Consider the following 16,122-nt stretch of genomic DNA (forward strand, 5'->3'; position numbering starts at 1 on the left):
TGTAAAATTATTTTAGGAGTTCTGGGCAGAAGAGGATTAAAAGTTCTCAAATGGGAAGAACTTTTATAAATTTTTTTTTTGTTTTATATTTTGGTTTTTTTTGGTTTGTTTGGGGTTTTTTTTTTTTTGGTTTGTTTGGGGTTTTTTTTGGTTTGTTGGGGGTTTGTGTGTTGGGTGTGTGTGTGGGGGGGGTGTGTGTGTGTGGGGGGGGTGTGTGTGTGTGGGGGGGGTGTGTGTGTGTGGGGGGGGTGTGTGTGTGTGGGGGGGGTGTGTGTGTGTGGGGGGGGGGTGTGTGTGTGGGGGGGGGGTGTGTGTGTGGGGGGGGTGTGTGTGTGGGGGGGGGGTGTGTGTGTGGGGGGGGGTGTGTGTGTGGGGGGGGGTGTGTGTGTGGGGGGGGTGTGTGTGTGTGGGGGGGGGTGTGTGTGTGTGTGGGGGGGGTGTGTGTGTGTGGGGGGGGGGTGTGTGTGTGGGGGGGGGGGGTGTGTGTGTGGGGGGGGGGGTGTGTGTGTGGGGGGGGGGGTGTGTGTGTGGGGGGGGTGTGTGTGTGGTGGGGGGGGTGTGTGTGTGGTGGGGGGGGTGTGTGTGTGGTGGGGGGGGTGTGTGTGTGTGGTGGGGGGGGTGTGTGTGTGTGGTGGGGGGGGGTGTGTGTGTGGGGGGGGGGGGTGTGTGTGTGGGGGGGGGGGTGTGTGTGTGTGTGGGGGGGGTGTGTGTGTGTGGGGGGGCGCGGTGTGTGTGTGGGGGGCGGTGTGGGGGGGGCGGTGGTGTGTGTGTGGGGGGGCGTGGTGTGGGGGGGTTGTGGGGGGGTTGTGGTGTGTGTGTGGGGGGTTGTGGTGTCTGGGGGCGGTGTGTGTGTGTGTGGGGGGGCGGTGTGTGTGTGTGGGGGGGGGGCGGTGTGTGTGTGTGTGGGGGGGCGGTGTGTGTGTGTGTGGGGGGGGCGGTGTGTGTGTGTGGGGGGGGCGGTGTGTGTGTGTGTGGGGGGGGGCGGTGTGTGTGGGGGGGGGGCGGTGTGTGTGGGGGGGGTTTGTGGTGTCTGGGGGGGGGGTGTGTGTGTGTGTGGGGGGGGGGGTTGTGTGTGGGGGGGGTGTGTGTGTGTGGGGGGTTTTTTTTTTTTGTGTGTGTGTGACGTGCGGAAAGCAGACTCCACAATCTGTAAGATTGTAAAGTAGGTATGTTTATTCGGTGCCGGGCAGCATGGGGGGGGTAGTCCTGCCAAAATCGTGCGCACCTGGCGAGGCAATTCACTTTGAATTTTATACAACCAAGTGTTACATATACATGAAGTTAAAAAAACACGCCTATACATATGCATGAGCTATCCCCGCTCCGTATTACAATTAGTTCCAAGAGGTCATTTGGGTATTACAATTAGTTCCAAGAAGTCATTTAGGTATTACAATTAGTTCCAAGAGGTCATTTGGCCAGTTTTAGCTGGCTCCTGAAGGAGGCCCCTTGGTTCTTATCAGGACTGTCCTTGTGCGGGAGGTGCAGGACTTCTCACTTCAGATAAAGAGTTCAAAGCACAAAGCAAGGCCCCTCGGTTGGGGAATGCAAGACTTCCCCCCTCGGGTAGTTTTTACAATAGCTAGTTAGCAAAGCATAAAGCGCCATTTATATTAGCATGCACAGCAATAATCAATAAATGCCATATCTATTAAAGTTTCCTCAGCCCCTCTTCTCATTCCCCCCTTTTCTAGAGAATTAGTAAATTCTTTTACTATACCTAATTCTGGCACAATGTTTATTTATTTTGCACTTTCTCAAAGTATTGGTTAGACTCAAGCCTCTGTCGTAATTGGTTTTTCTTCCAATTACTATAGGAATTTCCCGTGCTCTGGAAACACCAGAAGCCACACCGAAGTGTTATAAAAAGGATTATGAACAAAGCTATAATTATAATTGTTACAAAAAATAGTTGTTTCAGCCATGTTAAATTTGGTAGCCAAGAGGTTAACTTTTCCCATAAGTCAAACCCCCAGGAAATGTTGTCCCTGGTTATTTCATGAAAACTTTTAGTTTGTTCCCAGATTTTAGATAAGTCTTTCTCTATCCTTTTCTCCTGGTTTACATATGTACAACAATTTTCACCTATAGCAGTACATAATCCCCCTTGCTGGCCAAACAACATATCCAAACCCAGCCTATTCTGGAGGACCATTTTTTTCAGGGAAGAAGTCTCCTCTTGGAGGGCTTGAATCGCATCCCCTGTTGCAGTACCGAGACTTTCCATAGTAGCAGAAATATTTACTAAAGCCTTTTCTAACTCACTCACTCCCAACCCTGGAATAAGCCATCGTATAAAACTATGAAAGCCAGTGGGCTTGTCTATCAGGGGGTTGTTACCACGCCTCTGCCAAAAAAGTCTTGTGTGTGTGTAAGAATTTTGGTGTGTTAAGGTAGGTCAGGTTCTGTGTAACAGTAACGTTAGGTATTATGATCCCTATAGTACATCGGCCAGCCCAATTATATGGTAAGATTTTATATCCTGTATGTCCACAAATCCAGTATCAACCACGTGGGGCAGGGAATCCCATCAGTTTGGTTTTTTTATTCATGTGGGCTTGGTCTTTTGTCCATAAGTATTTAGCTCCTGCCCACGGAAGATAGTTGGTACAATTGGGGTACTGTCCTACGAATGTCTTCCCCTTACACCTTGGATCAGCGCTATTTTCCCCGCAAGTGGTGCGGCAGTTTTTAAATTGCACTCTTGAATGCACGGTACACCTTGGGTTTCGTCCCATAAATTTAAGTTTATCTGCCAATTAAGATCTTCCCGTTTTATCTCTGCATACGCCTTGGGAGACATGCCTAGGAAAGCCTTGAGACCTTTTGGGAAGACCATGGCCGTTACAGGGTGTCCGCTCCCCATGTTTTTCGGCAGATGCGAGCATAACCAACAGCCAGACCAATTCATGACTTTAGCAACTTTTTCATGGAGCTGCAGAAATGTGTTACTTTCCCATGCCCCGACTTTACTTGTCAGGATAACGACTAGTGTCGTGATAATATAAGTTTTTGAGGCTGTACTTGTGTGACCCTCCATGTAGACTTAGGTGCTCTTTTTACCCTGGTGTGGTGTATCCAGGCACTCTGCTCTCTGATCTTGATTGCTGTGAAGGAGGTGAGGAGTACCTGATATGGTCCTTCCCACTGTGGTTCCAGGGTTTTTTCTGCAAGAGACTTTACATATACATAATCTCCAGGTTGTATATCATGTACAGGTTCATCTAGACCTCTTCCCTGGGTCCCAATTACATGCTTTCTAATTTTATTGAGCTGTTTGCTCAATGCCACCATGTAGGAAGTCATAATTTCGTCCCCAATTTGCATAGATATCCCTTTTTGTATTCCATAGGGTCATCCATACAAAATTTCAAAGGGGCTCAGTTCTTCCCTCACCCTTGGTCTTGTTCGTATACGCAAAAGGGCTAACGGGAGAGACTGAGGCCATGTCAGGTTTGCTTCTTGTCCCAATTTCACAATTTGCTGTTTGATTAAGTGGTTCATTTTCTCCACTTGGCCACTTGACTGAGGGCGATACGGGGTATGAAGTTGCCAATCTATACCTAAATGGTGGCTGATTTGTTGTACTATTTTTGAGACAAAATGTGGTCCTCTGTCAGAGGATATGGTTGCCGGAACCCCAAAACGTGGTATTATCTCTTGTACCAATACTTTAGTTACCTCCCGAGCCTTAGCTGTCCTAGTTGGGAACGCTTCTGGCCAACCTGAAAAAGTGTCAGTTAATACCAGTAAATATCAGTACCCCCCTTTTCTTGGAAGTTCTGTAAAATCAACCTGCCATTGTTGTCCAGGCCCATTGCCCTTCCCAATCTGGCCCATTTCTGGTTTGGGAGTATTTTTTTGGATTAGTCTGGAGGCAAAGGTCACACTGTTGAGTCACCTGTCTCACTGTGGTATATAAGTTTCTAGCCATGATTTCTCTTATCAAATGTTTATACAGAGCCTCTGTTCCCCAATGCCTTTTCCTATGTTCCTCCTGTATCAAGTGCCACAGTAAACAAGAGGGAATGATTAGTCTTCCCTGTGGGGTATAAGCCCACCCCTCTTCATTATATGACCCTTCTAAGTCTGTGATAAGTTTCTGATCTTCTTTGGTATATTTTGGCTTACCTTGTAGGGAGATTTGCCTATCAGGAATTAGAGCCCCTTCTATTTTTACCTTCGTTTTGGCCACTTGTTTTGCCTCTCTGTCCGCCAGCTCATTCCCTTTTTCCAAATCTGAGCTCACTTTCTGGTGTGCCTTAATATGCATAATTGCCACTTTCTCAGGGAGCTGGACAGCTTCTAGTAGCTTCAGAATTTCTTCTGCATGTTTGATATTTTTCCCTTGGGAGTTCAATAAGCCTCTTTCTTTCCAAATTGCTCCATGTGCGTGCACAACTTCGAAGGCATATTTTGAGTCCGTGTAAATGTTCACAGTTTTGCCCTGGGCCAATTCCAGGGCTCGGGTTAGGGCAATTATTTCTGCCTTCTGTGTGGAGGTGTTCATGGGCAAAGGCCCTGATTCTATTACCTCTTGACTGGTGGTGATGGTATATCCCGCATGTCGATTTCCATTTAAGACATAACTGCTCCCGTCTGTGAACCAGTTTTCCCCGTTTTTTATGGGGCTATCCTTCAGGTCTGGGCAGCTTGCGTATGTTGCTTCGATGGTTTCCAAACAGTCATGATGCACCGGTTCTCCTGTGTTCCCACTGAGAAAAGAAGCTGGGTTGACAATGTTAGTGACCACGATTTCCACATCATCCTGTTCCACTATCACAGCTTGATATCGCAGGAATCTTTGTGGAGAGAGCCAGTGCCCACCCTTTGCTTCCAGTACTGCTGACACTGCATGGGACACAAAAACAGTCATTTTCTGGCCCAGGGTAAACTTTCGGGCTTCCTGTATGTTCAGTATCAGAGCTGCAACCGCCCGTAGGCATCCAGGCCAGCCCTTTGCAGTCACGTCTAACTGCTTAGAGAGGTAGGCAACTGCCCGTTGATGCGGACCCAGATCCTGTACCAATATTCCTAGGGCAATGCCCCGCTTCTCATGGGAGAAAAGAAGAAACGGCTTACTCACATCTGGGAGTCCTAAGGCCGGGGCCGACATCAGAGCCTTTTTCAGTAGCTCAAAAGCTTGTTCAGCCTCCTTATTCCATTCAAGGTGTTTCTGCTCAGTCGCTGTCAGCGCATACAATGGCTTAACAAGCAGTCCATGATTGTAAATCCACAATCGACACCACCCTGTCATTCCCAGAAAGGTCCGCAACTCCTTTACTGTCTGGGGTTTCTGAGTTTGGCATATCGCCTCTTTGCGGGCCTGTCCCAAAGTTCTCTGCCCCGCACTAATTTCATAGCCCAAATAATTCACTTTATGTTGCATTACCTGGGCTTTCTTCTTGGACACCCGGTATCCTTGGAGTCCTAAGAAGTTTAACAGACTCACGGTCCATGCCATACAGTCTTCCTCTGTCCTGGTGGCGATCAGGATATCATCCACATATTGCAACAATTTTCCTTTCTCAGACGGGGTTTCCCAGGATTCTAGGTCTTTCGCAAGCTGATTGCCGAAAATGGTAGGACTATTCTTAAATCCTTGTGGCAACACCGTCCAAGTGAGCTGGGTCTTCCGACCACTCTTAGGATTTTCCCATTCGAATGCAAACAATTTTTGACTGGCTTCGTGGAGAGGGAGGCAAAAGAAAGCATCCTTCAAATCTAAGACAGTAAACCAAATTAGATCAGGTGTTAACGCAGTCAGCAGGGTATATGGGTTCGCCACTACTGGATAAAGGTCTCCAGTTATGTTATTCACTGCCCGTAAGTCTTGGACCACCCTATATGACCCATCGGGTTTCCGAACAGGTAATATAGGGGTATTGAATTCAGACTCACACTCCTTTAATAGTCCTAATTGTAGAAATTTTTCTGTCACCAGCCGGATTCCTTCTCTATCTTCTTTCTTTAAGGGATATTGTTTAATTCTTACCGGTTGTTGGTCTTTCTTAACTTTAATTTTGACCGGTGGAGCATTTTCGCTCTTCCCGGTACGTCGGTAGCCCATACCCCCGGGTACACTTGATTTAGGATTTCCTCGTTAATTTTTCCTTCTGAGGGAAGACTGGTTAAGGTTAGACTCAATATTTGAACGTATTGTTGATCTTTTACCTCCAGAGTAATTTCTCCTTTTTCAAATGTGATTTTTGCTCCCAATTGTTCCAACAAATCTCTTCCCAAAAGTGCTTTTGGGGAGTTGGGCATATATAAAAACTTGTGGATGCCCCATTGTTTTCCCAGTTTGTATTCCAGAGGCTTACAAAAATATGCCTTTTCACTTTGGCCAGTCGCCCCTTTTACCATAACATAATCATTCCCTAGGGGCATCAAGGCTTGATTCAAAACAGAGTATGTTGCCCCTGTATCTATTAAGAATTCTATTTTTTCTTGTTTTTCCCCTAGCTTAATTATAACCAGTGGATCCGCTAGGGTAGATTCCCCAGGTTCCCGTCAGTCTTTCCCTAGGTGGGCTATTGTTCTTCCTGTGTGAGCCCTTTGGTCCCCTTATTCTTTGGGCATTCCCTCTTCCAGTGACCAAAATTCTTACAGAAAGCACACTGATTTTTTACCCACACGAGGCAGGTTCCGTTTAATCCCTTTTTCCCTTTCCTCCCGCATGACAGCTATCAGCTTCTTTTGCCCTTGCCTATATTCTTCCTCTCTGTTACTAAACACTCTCCATGCTTCATCCAGCAGCACTTCTAAATTCCTGCTTTCTGTGGGGCGTAACTTCTGAAGTTTGCGTCTTATATCTCCTGTGGATTGACCCAAGAATAGGGAGATTAATTGTTGTATTCCTACCTCTGACCCAGGATCCAGCGGTGTGCTACGGCGCATCACGTCCCTCAATCGATCCAGGAATTCAGATGGGGACTCGGAAGGGCTCTGTCTGATTGCATACAAAGCTGACCAATTTATAGTTTTGGGGATTGCCTTCTCCATTCCCTTTAAAATCCATTCCTGGTACTCCTGCAATCTTTCCATATGTACAGATCTATTAACATCCCACTTTGGATCTTGGAGGGGGAAATGTTCCTTAACGTTCCCTCCTGTAACTTTATAATGGTCTTCGGACAGATTCCCTGCTGTTCTTAAAACTAGCTGCTTCTCTGTTTCAGTCAGATAGTCCAATAATAATTGTATATCCTTCCAATCAGGATTATGTTGCTTTATAATAAATTGGAAATGCTTAGTTACACTTACTGGGTCACTCCTATAATCTTTTGCAATCTTTTTCCACTCCCCTAGGTCAGCAGTAGAAAAGGGTACTTTAATTAACATCGTCCCACCATCCAGCCCCACCGCCTCCCAGAGAGGTGTTTGCAAAACTGTTGGAGCGGATTTCTTCCTAGTACGGGAAGATACGGGACTGTCCGGGGGGGTCGAAGCTCTGTCCGAGTCCGCATCCTGTTCCTGTGGTTGAGGGGGAGGCTTAAACAAATCAGTTAAATCTTGTTCTGGCGCCTGATGAATCTTACTTGCCTTAGTACATCTTTGTCCAATACTACATGCCGAACAACACCGCCTCAGTTTACCTCTGAGCTCCTTGTTGTTTTCTCACTCAAGCGCGAGTACCATAGGGTCCTGTGGGGGCACCATTCCACAGCCCCTTTGCCATTCTGGGTGGTTTCGGAGGGTGAAAAACATATCTGCATACGAAACCTCATCCCATTTCCTTTCTCTTCTTAAAACCGACATTAGTTGTAAAAGGGTGTTATAATCTATTGACCCATTGAGTGGCCACTTAGCCTCACCTTCTAGCTTATACAACGGCCACCATTGATTGCAATATTTGATAAGGGTCTTTTTACTTTCCGTACTTCCAGTCCCAGCAATATCTTTTCAGTGAGCAAGTACGCAACCCAGAGGATTTTTCTTTATTATTCCTTCACTCTGACCCCCTCCCATATTTATTGATTTATTATTTATCCTTCTTTTGTACACAAACACAGCTCTTTCTTTCTTATCCCAGTCTAAATTTTACACTTAGGATGCTCGAAATTCCAGCCAAACTCTACCCACAACTTTTCACCACAACACTTACACTCTAGAACAAAATATAGGTTTACGAGAGTTACCGTGGTGTAAAGGACACTATTCAGGACCGTCAGGGTCCCACCACAAGGGAACAAAGGAATCTACAATGACAGAACACAATAAACTACTACCGCGGTTACAAACACACACTTTGGATCCAATTCAATCTTTGCACACAAACAATACAATTTACATAGACTCACAGTGTTCACACTCTCGTGAACGTCCACACACTCATAGTGGTCACACAATCATACAAGAAACTTTGGAAAGAGGAAAGTCCCCTTGCTTTCTAGCCCACCTCAGAAGACTCTGGGTGGTTAGGGGCGGCTGGACAGACCCCACGCCACACACACAGTCACAGCTTTGCTGGGATTCCCGAGACTCACTCACGCTTTCACAACACAGGCGTTTACACCGTAGAAGGTCCTGCACGCAACATAGAATTTTTACCATGCAACATAGATCACACACACACACAAGAATCCTTCACGCAGACACTATGGTTCAGCAAGTCCAAATCGGTAGCCAACACAAAATGCCTTATTACAAGAACCAAAAATCGATACCAGCAAAACACAGACTAATTTGATCTATTCCCAGGATCACTAGCGGTCACTCTATCGGTCAGTGAGTCCCCAACTGGAGCCCCAAACCAACCTGGGTACCCACCCAAAGGGGACTATGCTGCACGCCAGACGTCTCTGCGCGATTTACCAGCTGCCCCGGCCACGCGTACGACTTACAGGCCCCCTCCGTTAAACATACCGTTTGGTCCGCGGCTTCAGGAGGTTGTTGTCTGCTCCCGTGGTGAGCGGCTGGCAGCGGAGGCTCCTCCGAGGAAAGTGCTCGGGGCGCGCCTAGGAGAGTCCGCTCCGCAGTCGATCCCGCAGCCAAGCAGAGATCCTCCTGCCTGGCTCGCCAAACTGACGTGCGGAAAGCAGACTCCACAATCTGTAAGATTGTAAAGTAGGTATGTTTATTCGGCGCCGGGCAGCACGGGGGGTAGTGTGTGGCCCCTCGGTTGGGGAATGCAAGACTTCCCCCCCCTCGGGTAGTTTTTACAATAGCTAGTTAGCAAAGCATAAAGCGCCATTTGTATTAGCATGCACAGCAATAATCAATAAATGCCATATCTATTAAAGTTTCCTTAGCCCCTCTTCTCATGTGTGGGGGTGGTTTTTTTTTGTGTGTGTGTGGGGGTTTTTTGTGTGTGTGTGTGGGGGGGGTTGTGTGTGTGTGGGGGGGGGTGTTTTTTTTTTTGTTTTTCTCCTGGTGCTTGAAAGCCTGAGAACTATCAGCCAAACTGGGTTTGTTGTTGGGGGTTTGTTGTTGGGGGTTTGTTGTTGGGGGTTTGTTGTTGTTTTTACAGTGGACCAACTACATTCATGGGTGGCAGGATCGATGGGTAGTTCTGAAAAGCAACATACTGAGTTATTACAAGTCTGAAGATGAAACAGAATATGGCTGCAGAGGCTCAATCTGTCTGAGCAAGGCTGTGATTACGGTAAGTGCTATTTCAGTATTGCCATCTTTTCATGTTTTGGGGTGTTACATATTTGTAGGTTAATGTCTGGTGAAAGCAAATATGGGTAGGGCAAATTCTGTTAAATCATTTAATATTAAAAGTTAGTGATATTAGTGCAACACTGTAGAGCAGGGCAAGGAGTTATTAATAAGAAAATCTGTTCTCATTTGAGACTGCAGTAAGCAGCTTTTCATCTCTGTTATCTAGGTTTCTGTGGGTAGGGATAGAGTTTGCTTCTGGAGGAAGCAGAGTTTTCCCAAGGGTCAGACGAAGACCCTGGACCAACTTCCCAAAGGCGACAGCATCCATCGTAGTCCTTACACTTTGCACTAGAAAGAGAGGGTCATATTTCTTTGACTGTACTTTCTGAACATGACTGTACAATGTTTCAGAAAGAAAATGTTCTACTATGTGTTTCTTCCTCTAAACAAGCGTGGTACTGTTTTTGCCTAATGCTGAAAGATCCAGTATTATGCTGGTAAGAATAAAGAGCCTTACATATAAGTGAAATATAAAGATGAATTGGCCTTAGAAGATAAAGAAGAAAAAAAATCTTTATAGCTTTCAGAATTATGATATGTACTAATTTTGACTAGCTGTCAAAAAGCATGCTGTAGCTTTTCTGTGTTATTGTTAAATAGTCAGTCCAGTTACTTGACTTAGGAGGGAAAAAATGAGCTGGACTTCTATGTAGCACATAACTTCCAAGAGCAGTAGTGTTAAATCTTACTATTTATGTTCTTATTCCACCAGATGTTTTGCTTTCAAACTGAAATGAGGATGACAAATAAGAAGTTTCATTTTTTTACTAATATTTAACTTACAAATAGAATTTTTTTTAAACACATTTTCGTATTTTAAAAAAGACTGGATTGATTACATCAACTGTATGTATTTTGGAAAAGAGATTGTGAAGAAAAAGCAGATTTTTACATTTAGATGTCTGACGGGTACTGCAGTCATCTAAAAAGTAAAACAAATTACCTAATTAGTTTTAAAAACTGCTTAAACTTTTACGACTTGATTAAGATTTGACTTAATTCAGGAATATATGGTGCACAGCAACAGCATCTAGAAGTGCTCATTTAAGTGTACTTCTGGCGATCTGTAGAGGTACTACCCTCTGATCAGGACATCCAAAAAGGTGTCTCACTCACTAGTAAGAGGCTTAACATGCCAACCAGGCAGAGACATAAAGGTGATGGCAAGGAGGTAGGCCAAAGGATGTCTGGAAGTGTGCTGTAGAGGACATCTCAGCAGCTTGAATTCCAGTTGTGGTGGTGGAGAGATTATAGTGATGCTGATACTGCTTCTGGAATGTTTTGGTATATTGCACTTTGTGAAGGGAAGTTGGTGAACTTCTTATCTTTTGACTAGTAAGTGTGTAACACTGAAACTTCTTGCAGATAGCTTTTTTTTTTTTTTCCTTCTCTTCTATCTGGCACTTGTTATATCTGATAACTTGGAGCTGAATTGTTGCTTTTATTTTTTCCAGTTCTTGAGCTTCTTGTGTACATTGAAAAATAATAAAAAGCGGACATAGTTCTACAAATTAATCTGATAATTTAGTTATTCCACTTTCATTCATGATCGTGCTTTGTGAGTGGTATTTGACAGTTTAATTGCTTGATTATAGTTTGAAATGGCATCTCTGAAACCTGGTAAACTCCTGTTAATTATTTCTAGCTGCAGTTAGTGATTGCTGTGTAAGTATTAGAGGTTCAGGAATAGTATTGGATCATTTCATGTGTGTTCTGGTTTAGCCCAAGTTACCACGCAGTTTATCACTCACCATCCCCCTCCCCAGGGGGATGGGGGAGAGAAATGGGGAAGAAAGGAAAACTCAACCCACGAGATGAAGACAGTTTACTAGAATAGCAAAGGAAAACTACAATAACAGAGTATAAGGAAACTAAAATATACAAAAGGAACAATGTACATTTTCTCATCACTCAAATGTCCCAATGACTGATACAGCCCATCCCGAGCAGCGATCACGGAAACAAAACTGAGCAGCGAGCAAAGGAGAAAAAAAAGGGAGCCAGCAAGGTAGAGGGAACAATGCCAGCAAAATGAGGGAGAAAGATGGATGCCAGGAAGGCAGATACCCGCCCTGGCCAACCCCAACTTACATACTGAGCATGACGTTTATGGCATGGAATACTCTCTTTGGCCAGTTTGGGTCAATTATTCTGTCTGTCTTTCTCCCAGCTTCCTGCATCTGCACATTTGCCAGACTTGGAAAGCAGGACAGTGTCCTTGGTCTCATTCACAACAACTCATGTCTCAGGGTGTTTTATCTACATTCTTCACATCCCAAATCCAAAACACACTGGCTACTGAGAGGAAAATTAACTCCATCCCTACCAAAACCAGGACACTAATATATTATTAAAACTTTAAGTTGCAGGAGAGAAGTTGTTTCACAATTAAATATGTGTGCATATATAGATATATATGTACACAAATAGATTTTTATATATCTCTCAAAGAATTAGAGATAGTTGTGATGAGAGAGTTTAGACTGCCATTAGGTCAATTTAAAATTTAGAATGAGAACTTAGGCTGACATTTGTTAGCGACATACCTTGTGCTTATAATTAGTTCTTACTTCTTGCACACTAAACACTGTCATTACATATTCAAAGCAGTCAGTCTTTAACACTTATATCCTAAATTAGCTGCAAGTATGCAGTGCCATGGAGCCAATGCCATATAGCTAGCTTGATATCTTTGTTCTTGATGATCCTAGTTGCTGAGGTTGTTATAGTTTATCTGCCCTCTTTGTCCAATTAACTGACAGAGATTGGCCAATTAAAAATTTGGTTTATTAAAGCAAGCGACCAGTAAGCAAAACAGCGCTGGGCGGCCGGGGAGTCTCCTGCTCCGCCAACGGCGCACACCGAGATAGCAAACCGCCCCATTCTTATACAGTAAAAACAATAAATATTTCGTTGATGCTTATACATATTCATTACCTAAACCCACCTACTCTCGCTTCGTATGTTAATTAGCTTATCAGTCCTTGCGCAAATTCTCCCAGGAATTGTGGGCGAGGGTCTTCGGGGGTCTTTTGGGAGGAAGGCCGTAGGTCTTCTTCACGGTGTACTTTTCACCTTTGCCTGGAATGTGCTGTTCCCACAAGTTGGCAGTGTCCTTATCAGTCTGAGCCGATTCGTGTCCTTCTTGAACAAGGAGATTTATGTGATGGGTGCCATCCTGTTTTCGAATCCTTGCTCCTTTTAATCACTCCCTCACTCCCTCGAGATAATGTGAGACTGTTTCTTGCTCCAAACCAGACTTCCCCCTCCCACTAATTGCTTCTTCAAACTATATGGTTAGAAAGTTACTGGTTTTATACCCTTCATCTTTATGAGCCCCCCCCGCTCCCTCCTTTCGCAGTCCTGCATGCTGTTTTTACATAGCCGGGTGCCTGTGGCTGACCTTGTGTATTTAATGTAACTTTCTTGTGGCCGACTTTGTGTATTTCATATAACTCTCCATTGTTCTGACAAGGTTTGATGAACAAACAGCTCACAGTTTATTACAAGGTCAAGGTGACCTGACTGGAGAGCTCCTTAATGGGGGGGGTGGCGGGGGGGGGGGGGGGTGTGGACACGGACAGATGACAGGGACAGAAAATGATTGAGTTTCTAGGTGATTTTTAATCCTTGGTTCCTGCTCCTGGAGTATGTGCTATGTGATGCTGGGGGGAGGGGGGGTGGGGGGGAAGTGCTGCTTTCCCAGGCTGCAGCAGGTGCATTGCCCTGTTGCTCAGCTGGTTTGGTTTGTATTGTTTGGTTTCTTCCCCCCCCCCCCCCCCCCCGCCCTCTTGCTACTTAAAGCAAAAGCAGTCTTCCCAGCTCCGGGGGTTGTACTTTTTCACTCATCGGTAATTGACCATTAATGAGTTGTTTATGGTTCTGGGGCCTCCGCTTTTAGCCTATGTCCATATTTTCAAGGCCTTTGTTATCTCATGCTTAAATTGTATGTCATAACAAGAGACACCTGGTACCAAGCTCTAGTTCACTGAGCCAGTTTTCATAACAAATTTTAGTGTATTAAGTTGCTTATGTTTGGATTCAAAGCAAGCTAATCTTACAAGTCTGCTTAATGTGCTGCTTTCATAGGTACAGCAGGCCTCTGCTCTGTAGCTGCAGCTCCCCTGCTTTCATGGGATGGGAACTCTCCATTCCCATCACTGTGAGTCTGAATCTAGGGGTGCTGTACTCTCTGACAGCTCAACAGTACTACTGCAAAGCATGGCTTTGTTCTTAGGGTAGAGTATCCTGTCTGGGTGTTGCTTCATGTTTTTCTTGTGAAATCCATATTGGACTGTTGGTGTATGTACAGCTTTTTGATCTTCCATGGCATACTGCAGTACATAGTATGAGATATAACAAAAAGACAACTAATCAATATACAAATGGTGATTTTAGGGGTGCAGCAGTGTATGTGATTCCTGTTCCTGTATTTGTCCTATTAAAATGATACATGGAGTTTCTGTATTCTCTAAAGTTGATATGAAGTTGTCTTGCTTCCTGCCTGATTAACCCTAACTCTAACCTCTTCCTGTACATGATGAGATTCCTAATGAGTTTAACTCCGCAATTTCATATCAGTTCTAAGCTGATGTTTATCCAGGTGGTGTAATTCTGATTTTTTTTTTTTTATTTTTTTTTTTCCATGGCTAATATATGATGTCAGTGGATATTGCAAATATTTTGCTCCTCATGGAGAAGCATCACTTGCATTTTTCTGCAGAGGACTCAATTCTCTGGTTTAATTCCCACCAAGGTGACAACATGCATGCTTTCATTTCCGGTATCTTATATCCTGAAGTCATTAACTGATAGCACTAAACACAAGTTATTACTTTAGTAAAGCTTAGGGTCCTTCAGACTGTGTTCAAACAGGACAAGCTCATTGGTTATATCCTCATTTCTCACAGTGTGTATCTAAATCTGTTAATACCCCTTCACCGTACCCCTTCTCTATACCCCTGGAGCTTTTACATAGAGTATCCATAGTCAATGGTAGATCACTTCAAGCAAGTGGCAGTGTACACATGCTGTTTTACAAGTATTTCAGTCTTGCCCTCATTTTTTCTAATAACACAATGCCATTCCATGTTTCTGATCAAAGTTTAGCTGATCTTTCAAGTGCACAATTGTTATATTCTAGATTTTGTTATTGCAAGTCATTGTTTTTTCAGTGGGAATGGCATGCGTCAGAGATGTGTTCACATATAAACCAATACAGCATGAATTCATACTACATAGTAATTCCACATTATTAACAAGAAAATAACTGGATAAAATATTAATTAACAAATTGGGTGCTGTAAGGCTATAGGATGATTGATTCCATGCAAAAATTACTAAAATTTTTTTTATATGATCACTCCTGCATCTGAACATCTCTGCTGGGTGTGCAGAGACCAGATTCATCAAGTTCATTCTTGAGAACAGTGGGTTTCAAGTTTAAAATGTGGTTTAACTGCAGAAGTAATACATACAATATATGCTTATTTCAGACTTTAAAAGCCCCTCAGATGAGAGGGCTTTTTTGCAATGGAGTAAACAAAGCTAATTTTAAAGTTTTCATAGCTTAGTGTGCTTCTGCTTTCATGGGTGCAGTGGGCCTCTACTTCAGCCAAGGTTTGAAAAGACAATTATTGTTTAAAATAAAAAGCAGTGTTCATTACCTTTTGAAAGGTAAATAACATAAGATCTGAAGTGAAATATTTTGGTAGTAGCAAAGAATGTAAAAACACTTAACAGACTTTTATATTTTTAAGCCTATTTTCTTTATAAGATTTTTCTATACATGTAAATGTGCCATTATGAGGACGTTTTTCTTTTTAATGTAGTAATGAACAAATTGTAGAATGATTATATGTCCCATGTTTTGCCACCTAAAAGGATCATCACTGTTTCAGTAGGCATAAAGTGGTTGCGTTTACTTGTTTGCAATAATGTTTTCCTATATTCTGTAAAAAATACAGCCAGCTGATATAACTAAAAATTGGATTCTTATTGCTATAAGAATAGCAGCAAGGAAAACCAAGACATCATAGTCTAATGTTTCCACTAAATTTTGCCTGGATTTTGCAATTCAAAAAGGAAAATCAGAATTTTGTATTGTGAATTTTGTCTGACCCTAATTCCCAAGGTTTGTGGATCTACTTGGATTTTTTTTTTTTTTTCAGGAAAAAAAAAAAAAGTGTTGCAAATTAAGTGAATTAGAACTTGCTACATCTCTTGAATTTTTCAGTACGTTTTGAATAAAATGTATGATAAACAATGAAGTATAATGTTTTCTCTAAGTTGTTCCACCCTGACAGCTAGATCTAGCATAGTTAATGATATTAAAAAAACCCCCAAACTTGCAAAATTAATGACTTAATTTAGTAACTTCAATGTTTATACTTCCAAAGCCAAGTGTCTTGATAAATAACTTGTAGAGAAAAAATGATCTTTACGCACTTTTAT

General features: G+C 43.5%; 1 protein-coding gene across 2 annotated transcripts in view; it reads left to right on the plus strand.

Annotated features, from left to right (window-relative positions):
* LOC147596804 (ceramide transfer protein-like) overlaps positions 1-16,122 on the plus strand; it is a 129,257-nt gene that overhangs the window by 2,119 nt on the left and 111,016 nt on the right. For both annotated transcript variants that reach the window (XM_086769541.1, XM_086769542.1), the window contains exon 2: positions 9,473-9,607. In XM_086769541.1, the coding sequence (XP_086625667.1) occupies positions 9,473-9,607 (135 nt within the window). The remainder of the gene's footprint in view (positions 1-9,472; positions 9,608-16,122) is intronic.

The sequence above is a fragment of the Chlamydotis macqueenii genome, chromosome W, assembly GCF_036417535.1.
Source record: "Chlamydotis macqueenii isolate bChlMac1 chromosome W, bChlMac1.mat, whole genome shotgun sequence".
Lineage (NCBI taxonomy): Eukaryota > Metazoa > Chordata > Aves > Otidiformes > Otididae > Chlamydotis > Chlamydotis macqueenii.